Genomic DNA, 17,953 nt, shown 5'->3' on the forward strand with positions numbered 1-17,953 from the left:
AGGGAGAGCCCAGACACCCTGCGGAGAAAACTCTTTTCGGCCGCTTGTATGCGGGATCGTGTTCTTTCGGTCATGACCCACAGCTCGTGACCATAAGTGAGGCTAGGAACGTAGATTAACCGGTAAATTGAGAGCGTCACCTTTCGGGTTCACTCCTTCTTCACCACAACGAACCGATGCAAAGTCCGCATCAATGAAGACGGTGCAATCCGCCTGTTGATCACCCGTTGTATTCTTCCCTCACTCGTGAAGAAGACTACGAGATACTTGAACTCCTCCACTTGGGTTAGGATATCATTCCCGACCTGGAGAGGGAAGGCCACCCTTTTCCGACTGAGGACCATGGTCTCAGAGTTGGAGGTGCTGATTCTCATTCTCTCTCTTTTCTGATTTTCACCCCAACGGCTTCACAATTGGCTGCGAACCGCTCCAGTGAGAGTTGGAGATCACGGCTTGATGAAGCCAACAGAACCACATCATCTGCAAAAAGCAGAGCTGCAATACTGAGGCCACCAAACCGGACCCCCTCTACGCCTTGGCTGTGTTCCGCGTCCCTAGAGCCAACTTCTGTAGCCAGGGATTGGATCGCAATGGTCCCTACCTTTGGCCATAGCACAACTCACACTGCACCTGACCCCTATGGCCCCTCCCACAGGTGGTGAGCCCATGGGAAGGGGGACCCATGTTACCATTCGAGCTCCACCTCCAGGCCTGGCCCCGGTGACCCGCGTCCGGGCAAGGGAAAACATTTTCCAGTGTTTTTATGCATCGTAGGAGTCTTGTGAGCCGTGCTTTGTCTGGACCTGTTTGATATGGGTGACCCTGCCAAGAAAGAAGTTGTATTTCTGCTTTGGTCTATGCCCCCCACCTTCATTTTACGGTGAAAATTGCGATTATAAAAATTGGCCAAACTTTCATTAAAAATTGGTAAGAACTGATTTTACTAATCCAGATCAGTCCATTGCTGTATTCCAACCTGTCCTTGCTTCCCAGGGTCCCCCTTGAGCGCGACAACTCAGAGGAGTTCCTCAAGAGGGAAGCGCGAGCTGCCCAGCTGGCCGAGGAGATAGAAGCCAGCTCCACTTACAAGGCCCGTGTGGCCCTAGAGAATGATGAGCGCTCAGAGGAAGAGAAATTCACTGCGGTGGTACGGGGGGAAAGAGAGATGCACACACTGAGCAGGTGATACTTAGTTCACATGGTGACGGGTTCACTGGGTCGAAGTCGGCATCATATTGATTGTGTATCTGCGTGCAGGGAGAACAAGTACATTCCCCCTGGCCAGAGAAACAGGGAGGCAATGTCATGGGGGTCTGGACGGCAGAATTCCCCACGTCTGGCTACGAACTCAGCAGGGCCTTCGGCTGCTCGTGCGGGACTGCATGACTACAATCAGAGCCCAGGTGGCGACCAGAGGGTGGTGAACGGAGGTAACCGATGATCCAGCTCACACACACCTAGGATGCTTTGTGCTCCCCTGTAGCCAATGTTTTCATTGGAAAATGGCCTAAACATTTTCAGGTCAGCTTTTCCCAACTGTTTTCCATCTTCCTTTAGTAATACAAGTTTGTCATAGAAAATTACAATGAATAAAGAAATATTGACCCCTTAAATGTATGATTTATTATTTTTTTAATGCTATCATATTCACAATAACAATACAGGGGATTTACGACCGTCCAGACAAAAGTTTCAAGGTTACGGATTCAGCACAATGAAGTGGTTTATTTGTGCAATGGCGTAAGAATACATCATCACTGGAGGAAACGCTCAGTTACGTCATCACGCAGCCTAAAATGTATGCTGAGATCGTCCCCATACTTACTAATTTTTATTTAGTTTTATATGAATGGGCTAGAAGAGTTTAATTTTTTTTTTTTTTTTTAATTTATTTTATACACAAATATTTACTGTAATTATGTTACTACTGCATTAGCGTAAGTTAGTGAAAGACTACGTCACAATTAGACTTTACACCAATCTGATCGGTATCGGCCGTAAATTAGCATTTTATGCTTATCGACTGATCGGCTTTAATGTCATAATTCACCGATCATTGATTGGCTCCGCAAAAGACATTTACTCTGCGTCACCATCGTGTAAAGTATATTTGAATCCAAAAGCTAGTTCATTTTTAGCCTTGTCGCGTGTCTTTTGACGTAGTAGTGTAAATATCTGACCACCAATAATATTTACCCAAAAAAAAAAAAAAAAACGTCGGCGATGTGGGACAGACGACACGTTTGAGACAGACATGTAATGCGTGGCTCAGACTACAAGACAAATTTGGTCTTTCACGATTGCACTGTCAGAAATCTTGTAGTCCGATACCGCTGCATCCCGTTTTTTACGATCACTGGGCTTCATCTTGTCAACTCAAACGTGACCGGATACACTCGTTACCATGGCAACGGCAACACTAATAGATCGAGCCGTGTGTTTATAAGAACATAAATTCATTTATCTTCTGTTCCGCTTATCCTCACAAAATGGGGAAAACGTGTGTTGGTGGTCACCGGTGCTCGGGAGAGGACGTTCGTTTAAGGCTTGCTTGAGGTATGTTCATGTACTTTTAATACGATACCACTCGCAAGCAGGCAACAAAATGTTATGTAGCCTAGCAAGCTTGTGCTAGCACTAACGGTTGTAAGCGAACATGCAGGCGTTTTGTCGAATCATGCTCTAAAATTTTGGTGTGTGTGAAGTAATTCAATTACAACCCCAATTCCAATGAAGTTTGGACCTTGTTAAACATAAATAAAAACAGTTGATACATTCATTACTGTATATACGTCCTGTCATCTAATAGAAGACCCTTCATTTGTTCTGTCTGTCACTATGCCTCACTGGCATAAATAGAGGAACAAAAATACATTATTGTGAATATAATTTTTGAGCAATTAAGTACTTACAGTAGTATAGTATATACAGTAAATGAACAAGTCATTTAAATAGACACATTGGTCCATCTTGTGATCGGATCGGTGATCGGTTGTTTTTTTTTTAAACTTGCTGATCGGTCCCAAAAGTCCTGATCGTGTCAAGCCTAGTCACAATCCAATTTAGGCTAAATTCATGCTTTCCGTGTCCACAGGGTGCGTGTTGCGTTGGTCCATGTGACGTAAATATAGTTATCCACCCCTGTGCGCAATGGTCGACCACGTGCAACTAAATTTTTGTGACCGCACGGACTGAACGCGTATAACCGTGCCGACCATGCACGCACGAGAGCAACCAACAACAACAGCGACGGACGCCTGCTTCGAGAAGCACTTGTGAAGACGTCCGCTGGTATCCCCATCTTTATAATTCAGTACAAATTTAAAGGAATATGAAGATAGCCAGATGGTACAAAAACAGTTTTTTTGCACCAGTGCGCTGAATTTTCAGTCTTCGGTCCTATTCTCGTTCAGTAGTTGTACATTGCATCTTCGGTTTGACTTTTTCATCCTCTTGAGCCACAACAAACAACACAGGAGCTCTGTTTATTTTTCGCTTTCGCTGGGTCGGCATTTTGATCATAAATGTGCATGCGTGCAGCGGGGATGCGTGGACCAATGCGCACCAACCTGAACCCTGAACTGTAGCATGCATGGAACAGTGTGCGCATCTGTGATCTCACTTTGTCAGTATGTATTACATTGATTGTTTCTACTGCCTTTATTGTGAAGGGTCTGGCATTCATTTCTACCCAACTTTAAATTATAAATATGGTTTCTTGCCCTATAGAGGGCCACAGCAGCAGGTCAGTTTGTCTTATTTTATCCCACCAGACTTACATTGGTTACTGCAGATATATTGTTGTGTGCAGACCACAGATCACCTTTATTTGGAATTCTAGGGTTCTAGGTCTCATCATGGGCTAAAGAAGATATCACCCCTTTTCAGTTTCGGCAAATTGTCAAAGGGAATATGCCCAGTTGGATACATTATGACAGTCTACTACGTCGATGTATTTCTCGTTAGAAGTGTTTGTGCTGCAGTTATTTTAGGAATGCCTTTTTGGTCGGTATATCATTATTTGAAACCCTTGCTGTTCTGTGTTATGTTAATTAATGAATGGCATGTGCGCTTATGTTTGTTCTACTCTACTTTTTCCATTTGAGTTGCTTATTGTCCGCTGTGTGACATCCTTGATCATTTGTCCTTCCCTCTTTTAGGTTCATCCCATTGGCCCTCACCCTGTCCATCTCCTTCCTCCCGTCCCCTCCCTCGCTACCAGTCCGGCCCCTCCTCCCTGCCTCCTCGGGCCACCACGCCCACCAGGCCACCCTCCAGACCCCCCTCTCGACCTTCCAGGCCACACTCTCATTCATCCTATCCCTCCTCCTCCTCTTCCTCCTCATCTCCCTTTCCTGTCCACGGGCCCTCGTCGACGGCCTCCACTCTGCCCAAACGCATGTCTTCAGAAGGTACCCACATCCGTGTGGCGTAGACCTGGGCAAAGGCATGAGTTGAAGGTGGATGGATTGGTCTTAACCATAGTGACGCCTAACTCCTGGCTTAACATGTCCTAAAAGTTAATATGTTAACTGCTTTCAAAAGTAAATTTGCCCAGGTCTAGTGTGGAACATAGTGTAAGATGAAGTGCTTTCTGTGGAATGATTTGCAACACATTACCTAAATTACCCATAACAACAATGGGACAGTGATCTCCTAGACAGTGTTTCATTTCAGAGTAAAGCTAAACTGTGCACTTAATTTAAGGCTTATTTTAAAATGCATAACTCCTGTGAAAATACATGTACGCATCTTTACCCATATGAATGCCAGGCAGGTGGGATCTGATGCATCCGTAATGACAAATCAATGCAGCGAGTGACACTGAATTTCTGACTTAATTTGTAAATAAATTGATTGATTTCCTTAAAGTTGCAAATAATGTGTCTGCGACCCCCCCCCCCTTGAGCATGTTCCATGTCATCCATGGACTAGGGATTTACCAGTGTGACTGGTTTGTGAATCTTATTTTCTGCCCCAGTTCTGTCAGTACTTTGCACTGAGGGGTCACTAGTTCTTAAGCTGCACAAATGCTGCTTGTCATTGAATCTGTTCAATACCACCTCACCTTTTCCCCTCCAACTTCCCACGTTCCCCTCTTTGTTCACTTGGCTGCAGTTTGAGATGTTTGGTGTGCGTGTTTGGTTTGATCTCATATCTGCTACTAACAAGCATGTCCAGCCATCCCTGTGTAACTGTGTTTGACTCATGATTTCTTCTCTCAAATGTCTTTTATCTTCTGTCCTTGTAGGTCCACCACGGATGTCTCCGAAATCCCAGAGGACGCCCCGTGCTCACAGAGTACCTCCCAGCAGGACCACTGGGATGCCACCAGGAGTTGATCTAATTTCTCACAATGCCCCTGGAGAGGTCCCAGTGACTCCGTCCAACAGAGGCAACTCCTCGGGAGGAACTTGGTCTTCTGTCGTTAGTGGAGGTAGACACTTTTAATGGTCTTCAGCCATGATGTCAGCAAACTTATCTCTATTAGTATACAGAAATGTGCAAATGTTCCTTTTCTTCCTGAGTTCAGCGAGGAAGACCAGCAAGCAGCATATCATGCAGTGTTAACATACCTTTCCATGAAACAAAGTATAATGATACATGTTTAACATGCGATGTCATATAAATCCAGTATTAGTCCTTAATTGTTGTACATTGGATCAAAATCACTTCAGATTTAGGCAATGTCCACACGGAAATTGAGCTGATGTTTTTTTTTTTCGGTTTTTAAAGTTTGCAGTAAACATGTAATCATTTCAAGAAATGCATGTGTTCACGCACAGACGATGTAAGCATACAACAGTGGCAGAGAATGCCAAGCAAGCAAGCAAAGAAAAGCCATATCGGGCTCCTCAGGAGCTTCTGCAGCATGAACGCAACATGGTGACCCAGTGTTGCTGCTGTTGTTGCTGGAACTGGGCTTACCATGTCATCCTCTCAGTAAAGATGCATATGTGTTGGAAACACGGAAAGGCAAGGGCAGCTTTTTCACATTTATTCACTCTTGGAACTGGTTTTAAAATTATCCTATTCTGGCTCCCAAAATGCCAGTTCCATGTGGACGAAACATAGAAATGATAAAGAAAACCTTTGAAGATACCCTTAAACTTGTGTGGACACAGCCTTAAGAAAAATTAGTCTGTCATGACCAGCCGCAGAGAGCAACTTATCCTTAGCGGCGGGAACAAAAACAAGTGGCACATTTTTAAAAAATCCTTTAACTTTCTTTTACGTCCTTACTAAGCATAATGTTCCTGGATCAATTTAATCTGTTACCCAAAAGTGTCAGAAATGAAAACAAATCTCAATTTAATATAATTTATCTCATTACAAAATACTCAGTTTCAATCAATATTTAAACAGGGAGTTGTCGACCTTACTTGAATTTGTTCGCAAGTCTGAAGTCTGTCGTAACTACTTAAGGTAAATATTTGTATGGAAAACCCTTCTTGGTCATAAATGTAAAAAAAATGTAAAACCGTAAGTACGGCGGTAACTGAACGTCTCGTCTCGCCTTGTGCCATGTGACAAATTTATTCTTACGCATCGAAACCTCGTATGTCATGACTGTTGTAAAGCAAGCACTTTATTAAGCCACTACATCAACTCAGCAATTTCTTGAACTTAAATAAACTTTTGTCAAATTTTCCGGTTTTCGAACTCATCACACTACAGAATATGTTCTTATCAAAGAGCTACATGATATAAGGTTGAATACTGACTCGGCAATTCTGGTTTTGTTGGATCTGAGTGCAGCTTTTGATACGGTAGATCATAATATACCACTGAACAGGTTGGAAACGTGGGTAGGACTAAACAGAACAGTCCTTAAATGGTTTAGGTCCTACCTGGAGGACAGGAGTTATTTTGTAACCATTGGAAGCCTGCAATCTCATCGAATGGCAATGACCTATGGGGTCCCTCAAGGGTCAGTTCTTGGACCCTTCCTGTTCAGCCTGTATATGCTACCCTTGGGTCAAATTCTTCAGAACTTTAATTTTGACTATCATAGCTATGCAGATGACACACAGTTATATCTAGCAATGGTCTCCAGATGACTGCAGTTCAATGTTGTCAGTCTAAAAATAACTGGATGAGCCAAAATTCCCTTCAGTTAAACCACAACAAAAGTGAGATAATTGTTTTTGGCAATAAAGAGAATTGCTGTTAGTAAATACCTGGAGTCACTCGCCTTAAAAACCAAAGTCCGAAACCTTGGTGTACTGATAGAGTCCGACCTGACTTTCAACAGTCATATCAAAACAATTACTAAAACTGTCGTCTACCATCTGAAGAACATATCCAGAGTGAAGGCTTGCATGTGCCAAGCAGACCAGGAGAAGCTCATCCATGCTTTTATCTCAAGTAGACTAGACTATTATAATGGTCTTCTGACTGGACTCCCCAAAAAGAGCATTAAACAGCTGCAGCTCAGGTTCTAACCAGAACAGAGGTCAGAGCATATTACTCCAATTCTAAAGTCTTTACACTGGCTCCCAGTCAGCTTTAGAATAGATTTTAAAGTTCTGCTATTGGTCTATAAATCACTAAACTGTTTAGGTCCTGAATACATGAAGGAAATGCTAATGGAATATAAACCCAGTACGGCTCGGAGATCGACAGACTCAGGTCAAATAGTGGAGCACAGAGTCCAAAGCAAACATGGTGAAGCAGCATTTAGCTATTATGCTGCACACAAATGGAATAAGTTGCCAACCGAAGTGACGTCAGCCCCAAGTTGTGAATGTTTTTAAGTCCAGGTTAAAAACTCTTTTTAAAAAAAATTTTTTTGTATTTCTTTTATTTATTTTTCTCAGACTTTTTAGAGTATTTTGACTTTTAAATGATATTTCTTGCACTGTACGCTGTTTTTAATTGTACTTTGAGTTTATTTTATTTTTTTCTTTGTTTTAAATGTTTAAAGGCTGTTTTTTTTCTTTTTTTTAAAAATGATTTTAATCATGTAAAGCACATTGAGTTACCTTGTGTATGAAATGCGCTATATAAATACATTTGCTTAGCTTTACTTTAAAACAAGTCAATTAGACCCGCATCTTAATAGGAGTGTTAATTTTCATATAATGGCAGCATAGCGGCGTAGTGGTTAGCTTGTTTGCCTCACAGTTATGAGGTTCTATGTTCAAGTTTTAGTTGTCTGGCAATCAGTCCCAACATAGGGCCCGTCTATATAAAATGGATGGATGGGCATCAGAGTATATAGTGCCTCCTGTTTCTTTGTCATGTGCTTGACAGCCTGTGACAACATTTTCATGTGGACTGATGGAATTGGTGTGGGTAAAGATTTCTTTGACCCTATAGTGGGGAATAATTTAGTTTACATGTGGTCATAACTTAAAAATGTCTTTTTTTTTTTTTTTTCTTTTCTTCCTCGTCAGCTCACAGGCCACGCTCCCCACGTCAGAGCAATATGGGTGGAGCCTCCCCTTCCTCCTCTTCTCTGTCTCAGACAGGAACAACTCCTCCAGAGTCTTTTGCTGCACCGATGTCCGCTTCCTCCCCGACTGCTGCGAGCCCTGCCCCCAATACGCTTGCCTCTCTGACAGGAGATGGTAAGGCTCCAAGTTTAGTAACTGTCAAGACTGCTTTATCTTGTATGTCACATATAATTGTTACAGTTAAAGAAAGTCGTGTCCAGGAGACGAGACAAACATCCCCCAAAGCCAACAAAGACGGCATGAAGGACAGTTCGTCCAGTATCATCAGATCTGTGTGTAAAGGTACTCCAAAGTCCTAATAGCCTTGAAACAGTGAAACTGGACAAGTTGTTTTTTGTAGTTTGATGGCTAATCTAAAGCAGTTATTACCAACCACTGGAAATTATCCAATTTCACTTAATTGGTTTGAACATTGTTGTGTATATTCTTCCAAATAACTTTCTTCATTTGTAGTCCCCTCGAAATGTATTGGAACAGCTAGGTCAATTCCTTTGTTTTTGTGGTATACTGAAGACATTTGGGTTTCAGATCAAAAGATGAATATCAGAATCATCTTTATTTGCCAAGTATGTGAAAAACACACGAGGAACATGTCTCCTGTAGTTGCAGTCGCTCTAGTACGACAACAAACAGCCATTTGACAGAAAATACCTTTTGAGGCATAAAAACACAGTACGGAGAGTGGAATTTGTTCTCTGCATTTTACCCATCACAGTGAACACATACACATGTTAGTGGAACACACTGGAGCAGGTGGCAGCTGAAGCGCCCGGGGAGCATTTTGTGGTATCAGTGTCTTGCTCAAGGACACCACAGCCGTGACTCCGGGGGATGTTGGCGGATGGTCCAGTCGGGGTTTTGAACCTAGGTCCCCCACGGTGGCTGGCGATAGATAATCTTAACCATTGGGCCACGGTTGCCCACCATTGGGCCAGATGGTGGGCCACGGTTGCCCACCATTGGGCCACATGGTGGGCCACGGTTGCCCACCATTGGGCCACATGGTGGGCCACGGTTGCCCACTATTGGGCCACATGGTGGGCCACGGTTGCCCACCATTGGGCCACATGGTGGGCCACGGTTGCCCACCATTGGGCCACATGGTGGGCCACGGTTGCCCACCATTGGGCCACATGGTGGGCCACGGTTGCCCACCATTGGGCCACATGGTGGGCCACGGTTGCCCACCATTGGGCCACATGGTGGGCCACGGTGGCCCACCATTGGGCCACGGTTGCCCAATAGCGCTTACCTGAGGGAAGGATCTGGAAGAGGTGGTGATTTTGCATGCTCTTGTCTTAGTTCTGGCAGCATGCAAGTCCTCAAGAGTGGGTAGGGGGGTACTGACAATTTTTTCAGCAGTTTTGATTGTCCGTTGCAGTCGGAGTTTGTCCTTTTTTGTGGCAGCACCAAACTGAATGTGATGGATGAACACGGGACTCATTTGATGACTGCTGTGTGGAACTGCCTCAACAGCTCCTGTGACAGGAAGTACATCCTCTGCTGGGCCTTTTTGAGGATGGAGTTGATGTTGGTCTACCACTTCAGGTCCTGAGAGACTATAATTCCCAGGAACTTGAAGGTTCGACAGTTGACACAGGGCAGTTTGACAGCGTGAGATGAAGGATGCCTCCTGAAGTTCACGATCATCTCTACAGTCTTGAGCGTGTTCAGCTCCAGGTTGTGTCGGCTACACCACAGCTCCAGCCACTCCACTTCCTGTCGATATGCAGACTCATCACCGGCTTTGATGAGGCCGATGACTGGTTTCGTCTGCAAACTTCAGGAATTTGACAGCCAGGTCCGTTAAGGTGCAGTCATTCGTGTAGAGCTAGAAGAGCAGCGGAGAGAGGAAAAATCCCTGGGGCACCCTGGTGCGTGTAGATGAGGTGGTGTCCCCCAGCCTCACATGCTGTGTCTCCAGGAAGCTGTAAATCCACTACAGATGGGGATGGTGGTGTTGAACGCAGAGTTGAAGTCCATGAACAGGATCCTTGCATAGATCAACCGCGCCTTCGAGGTGTTCTAGATTGAAGTGCAGTCCCATGTTTACAGTGTCATCCACAGACCTGTTTGCTCGGTAGGCAAACTGCAGGGGGTCCAGCAGGGGACCTGTGACGCTCTTGAGGTGGTCTAGCACGAGGCGTTCAAAGGACTTCATGACCACAGATGTCAGGGCGACATGCCTGTAGTCATTCAGACCTGAGATTGCATTTAATATTTGGTGACACTTGCATGCAATAACTGCATCAAGCCTGCGACCCATTGGCTTCACCAGACTGTTGCATTCTTCATTTGAAATGCTTTTCCAGGCCTTTACTCATACATGCAAATCAGTCGCCTTTCGATGAAATTAACCCGTTCCGAACTCAAAATAGGCCATTTACGTGAATCGTATAGAGCCGATGAGTTTTCGTGGGGGGGGGGGGGGGGGGGGGGGTGGTTGCCGTCGCTGTCATCATCATCATAGGCTGTTTAGTACACCTTGAACGCTGGCAGCTAGATCCATTCTACACATCCACACACAGATGTAATTGTGAATATTCCTCCGCGGCGGACTAATATGGGAGCGCATTGGTGAGTTTCCACCTGAGCGCGCGTGACCTCCGCTTTGTTTAAGTCACAGGAGTTGACGAGACCAGGAAAAAAAACTTCCGCCTCTTCTGCTGTTAAGAAGTAGCAATACTTTTACTCCGTTACAAAGATCTAAATGTCGCTCGATACTGTTATCAATTATTGCTTATTTATCAACTACTTCGTGCATGAGATTTCTACTTTCGCATTGAGCGCTGTTTGCGCTAATCCCATTTAAGCGCTAGTGACGTTTAAGTCTAGATCACCAATCGAACGACAAAGCCACATGACCTCAAACAACGTCTTCTATTGGGCTTCCCGGGCATAGGTATTAACACTAGATAAGCCAGACCCGGTGATCGTTGTGTCTTCGTGGCGGCCATGTTGCGGAGGTCGTCGTCACTATGAAGGCAACTCGTTTACATTTCGATGAAGATAAATAACAGCTTTCATGTATTGTAGTATTTTAGTGGCACTGTCTGCCCAAACGTAGATATTTCAGCTCACTTATAACTTGAGAAAACACTGCAGTAAATTGCATACACCAATATAGCAACATCACAATTTGCACATTCACATTTTATTTTGTAATGTTTTTAAATTGATGTTCATTCTGTGGTTAAAAACATCAGAAGTTACTCAGTTTTTGAGTAATTATTTCACTGTATACTTTTTACACTTATTTTTTTTGGAGGCCTACTTTTTACTTGTGTCACATTATTGTCAGGTAACAGTACTCTTATTTGAGTACAATATTTGGCTTCTCTACCCACCTCTAGAGCGGAGATCCACAATTACTACTCTTACGTTTAAGCAACATTTTAAACGGAGCAATGTCAGGGATTATTACACAACACAGAATGAACTAACTTCAAATTCAGCCATGCAAGCCCAAGTCATGACATTACCTCCACCATGCTTCACCAGATGAGCTTGTGTGTTTTGGATCATAAGCAGATCCTTTCTTTCTCCATACGTTGGCCTTTCCGCCACTTTGGTAGCGGTTAATCTTGGTCTCATCAGGCCATAAAACTTTGTTCTAAAACCTTTGTGGCTCATCTCTGTACTTCTTTGCAAAATCCACTCTGGCCTTCAGATTCTCTTTGCTGATGAGTGGTTTGCTTCTTGTGGTATGGCCTCTATATTTATTCTCTCGAAGTCTTCTTCGAACAGTGGATTGTGATACATTCACCCCTGCCCTGTGGAGGTTGGCAGTGATATCACTGATTGTTGTCTTTGGGTGTTTCTTCACAGCTCTCACGTTTCTGTCATCAGCTGCTGTTGATAGCCTTGGCCGACCTGTTCGATGTCTGTTGCTCAATACACCAGTAGTTTCTTTCTTTTTCAGGACATTTCAAATTGTTGTATTGTCTATGACCAATGTTTGTGCAATAGCTCTGATCGATTTCCCCTATTCTCTCACCTTCAAAATTGTTTGCTTTTCTCCCATAGTCAGCTCTCTGGTCTTCATGTTTAATAGCAAATGCAGTTTTCACAGGTGCAACTCAGTCAAAAACAAGCACTATCTAATGTTTAAGCAATCAATCTAAAAGGCAACACCTGAGCAACTAGAAACAGTCACATGTTCCAATACCTTTGCTCACTTGAAAAATGGGTGGGTTCAAACAAAATGTGCTCTGTCCTGAGTTGTTTAATACATCTAGCTTTAAATACCATCAAATAAAAGCTGGGATTCTGAACTTTTGTTTCATATTCATCTTTTTATCTGAAACCCAAATGTCTTCAGTATACAACAAAAACAAAGGAATTGACCTTGCTGTTCCAATACTTTTGGAGGGGACTGTATCTATGCCTGCAACGTCTAGTGTAAGGCAGCACAATTAAATGATCCTCCGTTAGATGAAAGAAGGTGCAATCAACCTGTTGCCATTCATACAACATAATTAATAGCTTTGTATTTAGCTAAATAGTCCCAGACTAAATTTGTGAGTAAACTGAGATGATTATTTCAGTCTATATACTGTAATTTCTCATATAATGCACATTTCCCCAAAATAACGTATCAAAAATCAATGGTGTGCATTATACATGGTTATAGGGGAAAATGAAAAAGACTTTCCCATTTTATAAATGTATGCCACCAGAGTATACATTTATATAGCCAGAGTTTATGAAAAAGCAGTACACAGTCATTCCAATATGCCACCACCACCTAGAGGTTATAAGAGAGGTGTACACTTTCATTCTAATATGCCAGCGCCACCTAGAGGCTATGAAAAAGGTGTAGCCTTCACTTTCATTCCAATATGACAGGGCTACTTATGACTGCATAATATGTACAGTTGTGCTCATAAGTTTACATACCCTGGCAGAATTTGTGAAATATTGTTTTTTTTAAATACAACTGACTGAACAACAACCATCATTAATTTCTTTATCGTTATGTTTTGTTTGATGATAATGCTTTTCTGAAATGCTTGACAGTTTAGTTTGAATCCCATTAAAATAAAACAAAATGTGTTTCGCCTGGCCCTTCATGTTTTCTTTAAAGAATTGTACCCAGCTTACAAATTCTGCCTGGGTAATCAAACATATGAGCACAACTGTGTTTTCTCATTCACTAAATAAAAGTGGAGCTGTGAATTTCAAAATAAGAGGAAGTAAATAAAAAGTATTACGTGTTCAAATAAAGTGCTTCAGAATAATTATTTGAAAAAATGAACAAAATACATAACACTTCGTTTTGATCATATGGGTAGAAGCAAAATCGTGCATTGTAAAAATGCATTATACACGGATAGAAGGGGTTTCCAGAATTTTGAGGTCAACTTTGGGGGTGCGTATTATACATGTGTGTGCAATATACACGTGAAATTACGTTACTTCTTGTGACCGGTTGGGAAACACTGCCCTAAATTATCTTTCCTCCCTTCACAGGTCCCCCCTCCTTGGCACCTGACCACAGGAAACAACTTGACAATTTAAAGAAATTTAGTGAAGATTTTAGGGTGAGTGTCTTTTAGCGCAATTCTGAATCACTGTCCATTTTCCATGCCACCTTTAACTCTTGGTTGGTCCTTCATTCTTCAGCTGCAGTCTAGTTCTAACTCTGACCCTGCCTTCGACCACATGATCACCAAGCCTCCAAGAGACTCTGCGGACAAGCCTACCGACCTTGCCTCCTTGGACAAAGCCGCAACAGGCCCTGAAGAGCACGGCGGTGGCACCCCGTCCACGGGCGCCATCAACACGAGTAAGCCCGGCAGCCCCGCCGCGCTGTCCCCGTCTCCTTCGGGCCCAGAGCAGAAGAGGGTGGGGCTGGATGTGACCTCGCAAGGTGTTCAGACGACAGCCATGTCTACTTTTGGAGGACCCAAGCATGAAGAGAAGGAGGACAAGAAGGAGGCGGTACAAGAGTGAGTGAGGTCGTATGGAGGTGGCTTTCGGAACAGTTAAATAATGCCAATGATGAACTTAATGTGGTTTTCTTCTCGCAGTCAAGTGAGAAAGTCCACCTTAAACCCCAACGCCAACGAGTTCAAGCCGAGGTTCAACACGCAGGTGAGAGCAGCCCACCTCTAGAATAGACACCAACAACACAAAAACTTTATTTCTTCATATTGTGACCTTGCCACATTTATTTCTATATCAGTATATAAATATATGATTATAATAATGTAATATGTGTTAAAGATACTATTAAATAATGATTAATACATTTTCACAACTGATATTTCAATGAAGTGAATATGAAATATAATTTTTTTTTTATTTTGTACCGGTACCTTTTTCAAGTAAGACGGCGCACACCAGGATTGCATTGGGGTTGTTTTATTTGTGCTACAGCACCTGATGAAGTCGGCACAAAACGAAATCCTCCTGTCAAATGTGGAGATGTAGTGTGCGCCTACACAAAATACATCCAACAGGAACGCATTGAAATACTTATAATACTACTTAATACTAAAAAACTGAAATGAAAACAAACAAAAGTTTCTCCGGCTGCTCGGCTTTGCTTTGCTTTGACTTACATGCAAAACATTTTCGATACAAACGCTAGCTGGTAGCAGCGAGTTAAACTCAGCTCACTTCGCAATAAGCAGAAGTTGGGCAGCTAGTGAGCAATTCTTCCACAGTGAGGCTAAAAGCTGTTTATTGGCACGCCTGCTTGAATTTGACTGTCAAACTATACTTCGTGTATTTAAAATAGCCAAGCACCTGTCTAAAGACGGGCCCTGCTAGCGTAATGCTAACTCACAATGCAAATTGCCATAGACTGCCTAACAAATTGCATCGATGTTGCTGTTTATTTGCATTCTATTTTATTATGGTGTTACTGTATGGTTGTTAAAGCGTAATACAATGGTGTGCTGTTTGTCTTATTAAAAACACTATTGAGGTATGTCAATTACTTTATTCAAGTGAACCACAAACCCAGTGAAGAATTGTGGCTTGTCATCTATTGGCGCAGAGGCCATTATTTGAGGAAATGGGTGGAAATTTGTAATGGAACGTTGTCTGGTCTCTTGCCATCTCTCTCCCAGCAGCCCAAACCACCCAACACCCCGACACCCCCGCGACCTCAGGGCCAGCCCAGCCCCTCCATTGTGGTCCAGCAGCCCCCCACCGTCTACGGCCAGCCGGTGTGCTTCCCCCAGATGTATCCCCTCACACCAGTTAGTCCCGGCGTACAGGTGCGATGCTCACCTCTTTGTAGCCGACACGCGTGCGACGCCTTTGACATGAATGTCCCGCTTAGTGTAAATTATGTGATGTATCATGTTGCTTTAAGAACAACTTGGTGATCCAACATCAGACACATGTAAAGACATGCATTTTTCCTTTTCTTCCCCCTGCTCCTCATCCTCTCTCTCGCTCTCTCTCTCTCTCTCCCCCCCTCTCTCTCTCTCCATTAGAAAAGCATAATATGGAAGGTTTGTGAATTTTTCCTTAAATTTCCATTTCTTTATCCTTTTATTATTATTTTTTTGTCTAGGCCAAATTAGCTTTGGGATGTTTTGCTTGCTTGTCAGTTTTAACGCATTCAGATGTTGGTTTGCCAACTTCTTATTGCAATTCATCTCTTACAGCTATAATTTTCAAGCCGCTAGGGGTTTATTTCTGCTGCAGTAATAGAAGTGCATGGGGTTTAGTGACAGGGAAGGGTTTAAAAACACGCACACAAAAAGTAGAAAATGCATGCAAGTCCAGGTAAGATGAAGCCTACAGTCTGACATGCTTGTCTTTTATGTAGTGTTAAGAAAAAAGTAAAATGTTTTTTTTTTTTTTTTTTTTTTTTTTTTTTTTTTTTTGTAAGACTTACTAAAATGTGATGTTAACTGATTTACTATAAAATAAACACATGAAGAATTCCCTCCATCTCGTTTGTCCTTCCCGTGCAGTCTCCAGCGATGTACCAGGTCCAGATGCCGCATATGACTGTCAACCAGTCTAAACCGTACAGACCAGGTAAAGGTGAGAACAGCCTGCTTTCCCTCCTCATGGCTCATAACCAGAAAATAAATCTCGTGTGATATTCCAATGCCGAGCGGCTCCATCTTCTTCTTTTACTCGGCCAGTGCCCAACATGACGCAGGGCAGGTCGGACCAACACCACCCGCCGGGCACGCCCACCCTCATGCACCCGGCCACAGCAGCGGGGCCGCCGATCATCACGCAGAGCCCGGCCTACTCCGCCCAGTACTTCACGTGCAGCCCGCAGCAGTTCCCCAGTCAGCAGCTGGTTCAGCAGATGCCACATTACCAGTCTCAGGTCGGTTTATATGAAGCATTTATACACAGACCATAATGGTTGCACCAGATTTTTGTCGACTAAATGTCAGCTAGTTGCTGCTGACGTCACTGATATTTTTTCATAATACAGTGTTCCCTGGCTATATCACGGTTAACCTTTCAAGTGTTTTTAAGAGTATGGTAGAGGTTACTCGGGGTGTGGAGAAGATTAATAAGAGTCTGGGGAAGTTCATACACCTTTAAAATATGGATAAACGATCAAAGAAATGTAGTTGCTTCTTCGCGGATTTCACCTATTGTGGAGCTGGTCCGGAAGATAACACTCGTGATAAGCGAGGGATTACTGTATTCCTAAAATTAAAAACAAAAATCACAGGAGGAGGGAATGCTTGCGTCTGGGACAGCCAGGTAATGTTTGTGCCACCAAACTAGGAAACCTTTTCTCTTTCTGGATCTCTCGCGCTCTCTCTCTCTCTCTCTGTCTCTCTCTAAAATTTTAGATTTCTTGTAGAATTTCCCTTATTTACCTCAATAAATTATTCTCAGAAAAACACCGTAATTTCTCAAATATGCTCTTGAATATAATACGCACACCCAAAATCAGCCCCAAAAATCAGGAAGACCCTTCTACCTTTTTATAATACACTCTAAGAGCTACTATCCATACAGTGTATAATTATATTTATTATAATAATAAACCAGGCTAACTATCTTTGTGTTGCATCAGATTACGACATTTTCAAACATCTTTCACTTTGTAAAGCAATGATCAACATCTTTGCCTATTTTCTGACGTTTCTGACCAAACCAGTGACCAATTCAAAAGCAGTTGGTTTGGGCATTTTCTGCACTGTCTATTTGAATAGTCCTACTTTTGAATAAAGGTATGGAAATGTGTTTTTCTATTCAGATTCATCAATTAATAGCAAAAATAGACTTTTAATTGATTGTTAGAATAATTGTTAATTGCAGCCCTTCTGTTGCATCTGATTTCCATCCCAGTAAGCATTTTGTGTGTTGCAGGCACAGCACGTGTTCAGTCCTGTGATGCAGGGCAGCGCCCGCATGATGGCGCCCCACGGCCAGCCCAGCCTGGTGTCGTCCTCCACCAATCAGTACCCAGAGCAGACGCACACCATGTATGGTATGTCCCGCCCCCTCCCCACGTGCCACAATGCATCTTGACTGCGTTGTCTCATGCCGCC

General features: G+C 43.1%; 1 protein-coding gene across 11 annotated transcripts in view; it reads left to right on the forward strand.

The window, feature by feature from the left end:
* atxn2 (ataxin 2) overlaps window positions 1-17,953 on the forward strand; it is a 38,726-nt gene that overhangs the window by 17,497 nt on the left and 3,276 nt on the right. For 4 of the 11 annotated variants that reach the window (XM_061671968.1, XM_061671973.1, XM_061671962.1 and 1 more), the window contains exons 9-22: window positions 994-1,182; window positions 1,258-1,430; window positions 4,161-4,412; window positions 5,252-5,437; window positions 8,400-8,573; window positions 8,640-8,741; window positions 13,932-14,002; window positions 14,085-14,410; window positions 14,492-14,555; window positions 15,539-15,688; window positions 15,911-15,928; window positions 16,397-16,469; window positions 16,574-16,767; window positions 17,772-17,892. In XM_061671968.1, the coding sequence (XP_061527952.1) occupies window positions 994-1,182; window positions 1,258-1,430; window positions 4,161-4,412; window positions 5,252-5,437; window positions 8,400-8,573; window positions 8,640-8,741; window positions 13,932-14,002; window positions 14,085-14,410; window positions 14,492-14,555; window positions 15,539-15,688; window positions 15,911-15,928; window positions 16,397-16,469; window positions 16,574-16,767; window positions 17,772-17,892 (2,093 nt within the window). The remainder of the gene's footprint in view (window positions 1-993; window positions 1,183-1,257; window positions 1,431-4,160; window positions 4,413-5,251; window positions 5,438-8,399; window positions 8,574-8,639; window positions 8,742-13,931; window positions 14,003-14,084; window positions 14,411-14,491; window positions 14,556-15,538; window positions 15,689-15,910; window positions 15,929-16,396; window positions 16,470-16,573; window positions 16,768-17,771; window positions 17,893-17,953) is intronic. The other 7 variants (XM_061671970.1, XM_061671971.1, XM_061671963.1 and 4 more) reach the window with 4 other exon arrangements.

Source organism: Phycodurus eques, chromosome 3, assembly GCF_024500275.1.
Source record: "Phycodurus eques isolate BA_2022a chromosome 3, UOR_Pequ_1.1, whole genome shotgun sequence".
In the NCBI taxonomy this organism is placed as follows: Eukaryota; Metazoa; Chordata; class Actinopteri; order Syngnathiformes; family Syngnathidae; genus Phycodurus; species Phycodurus eques.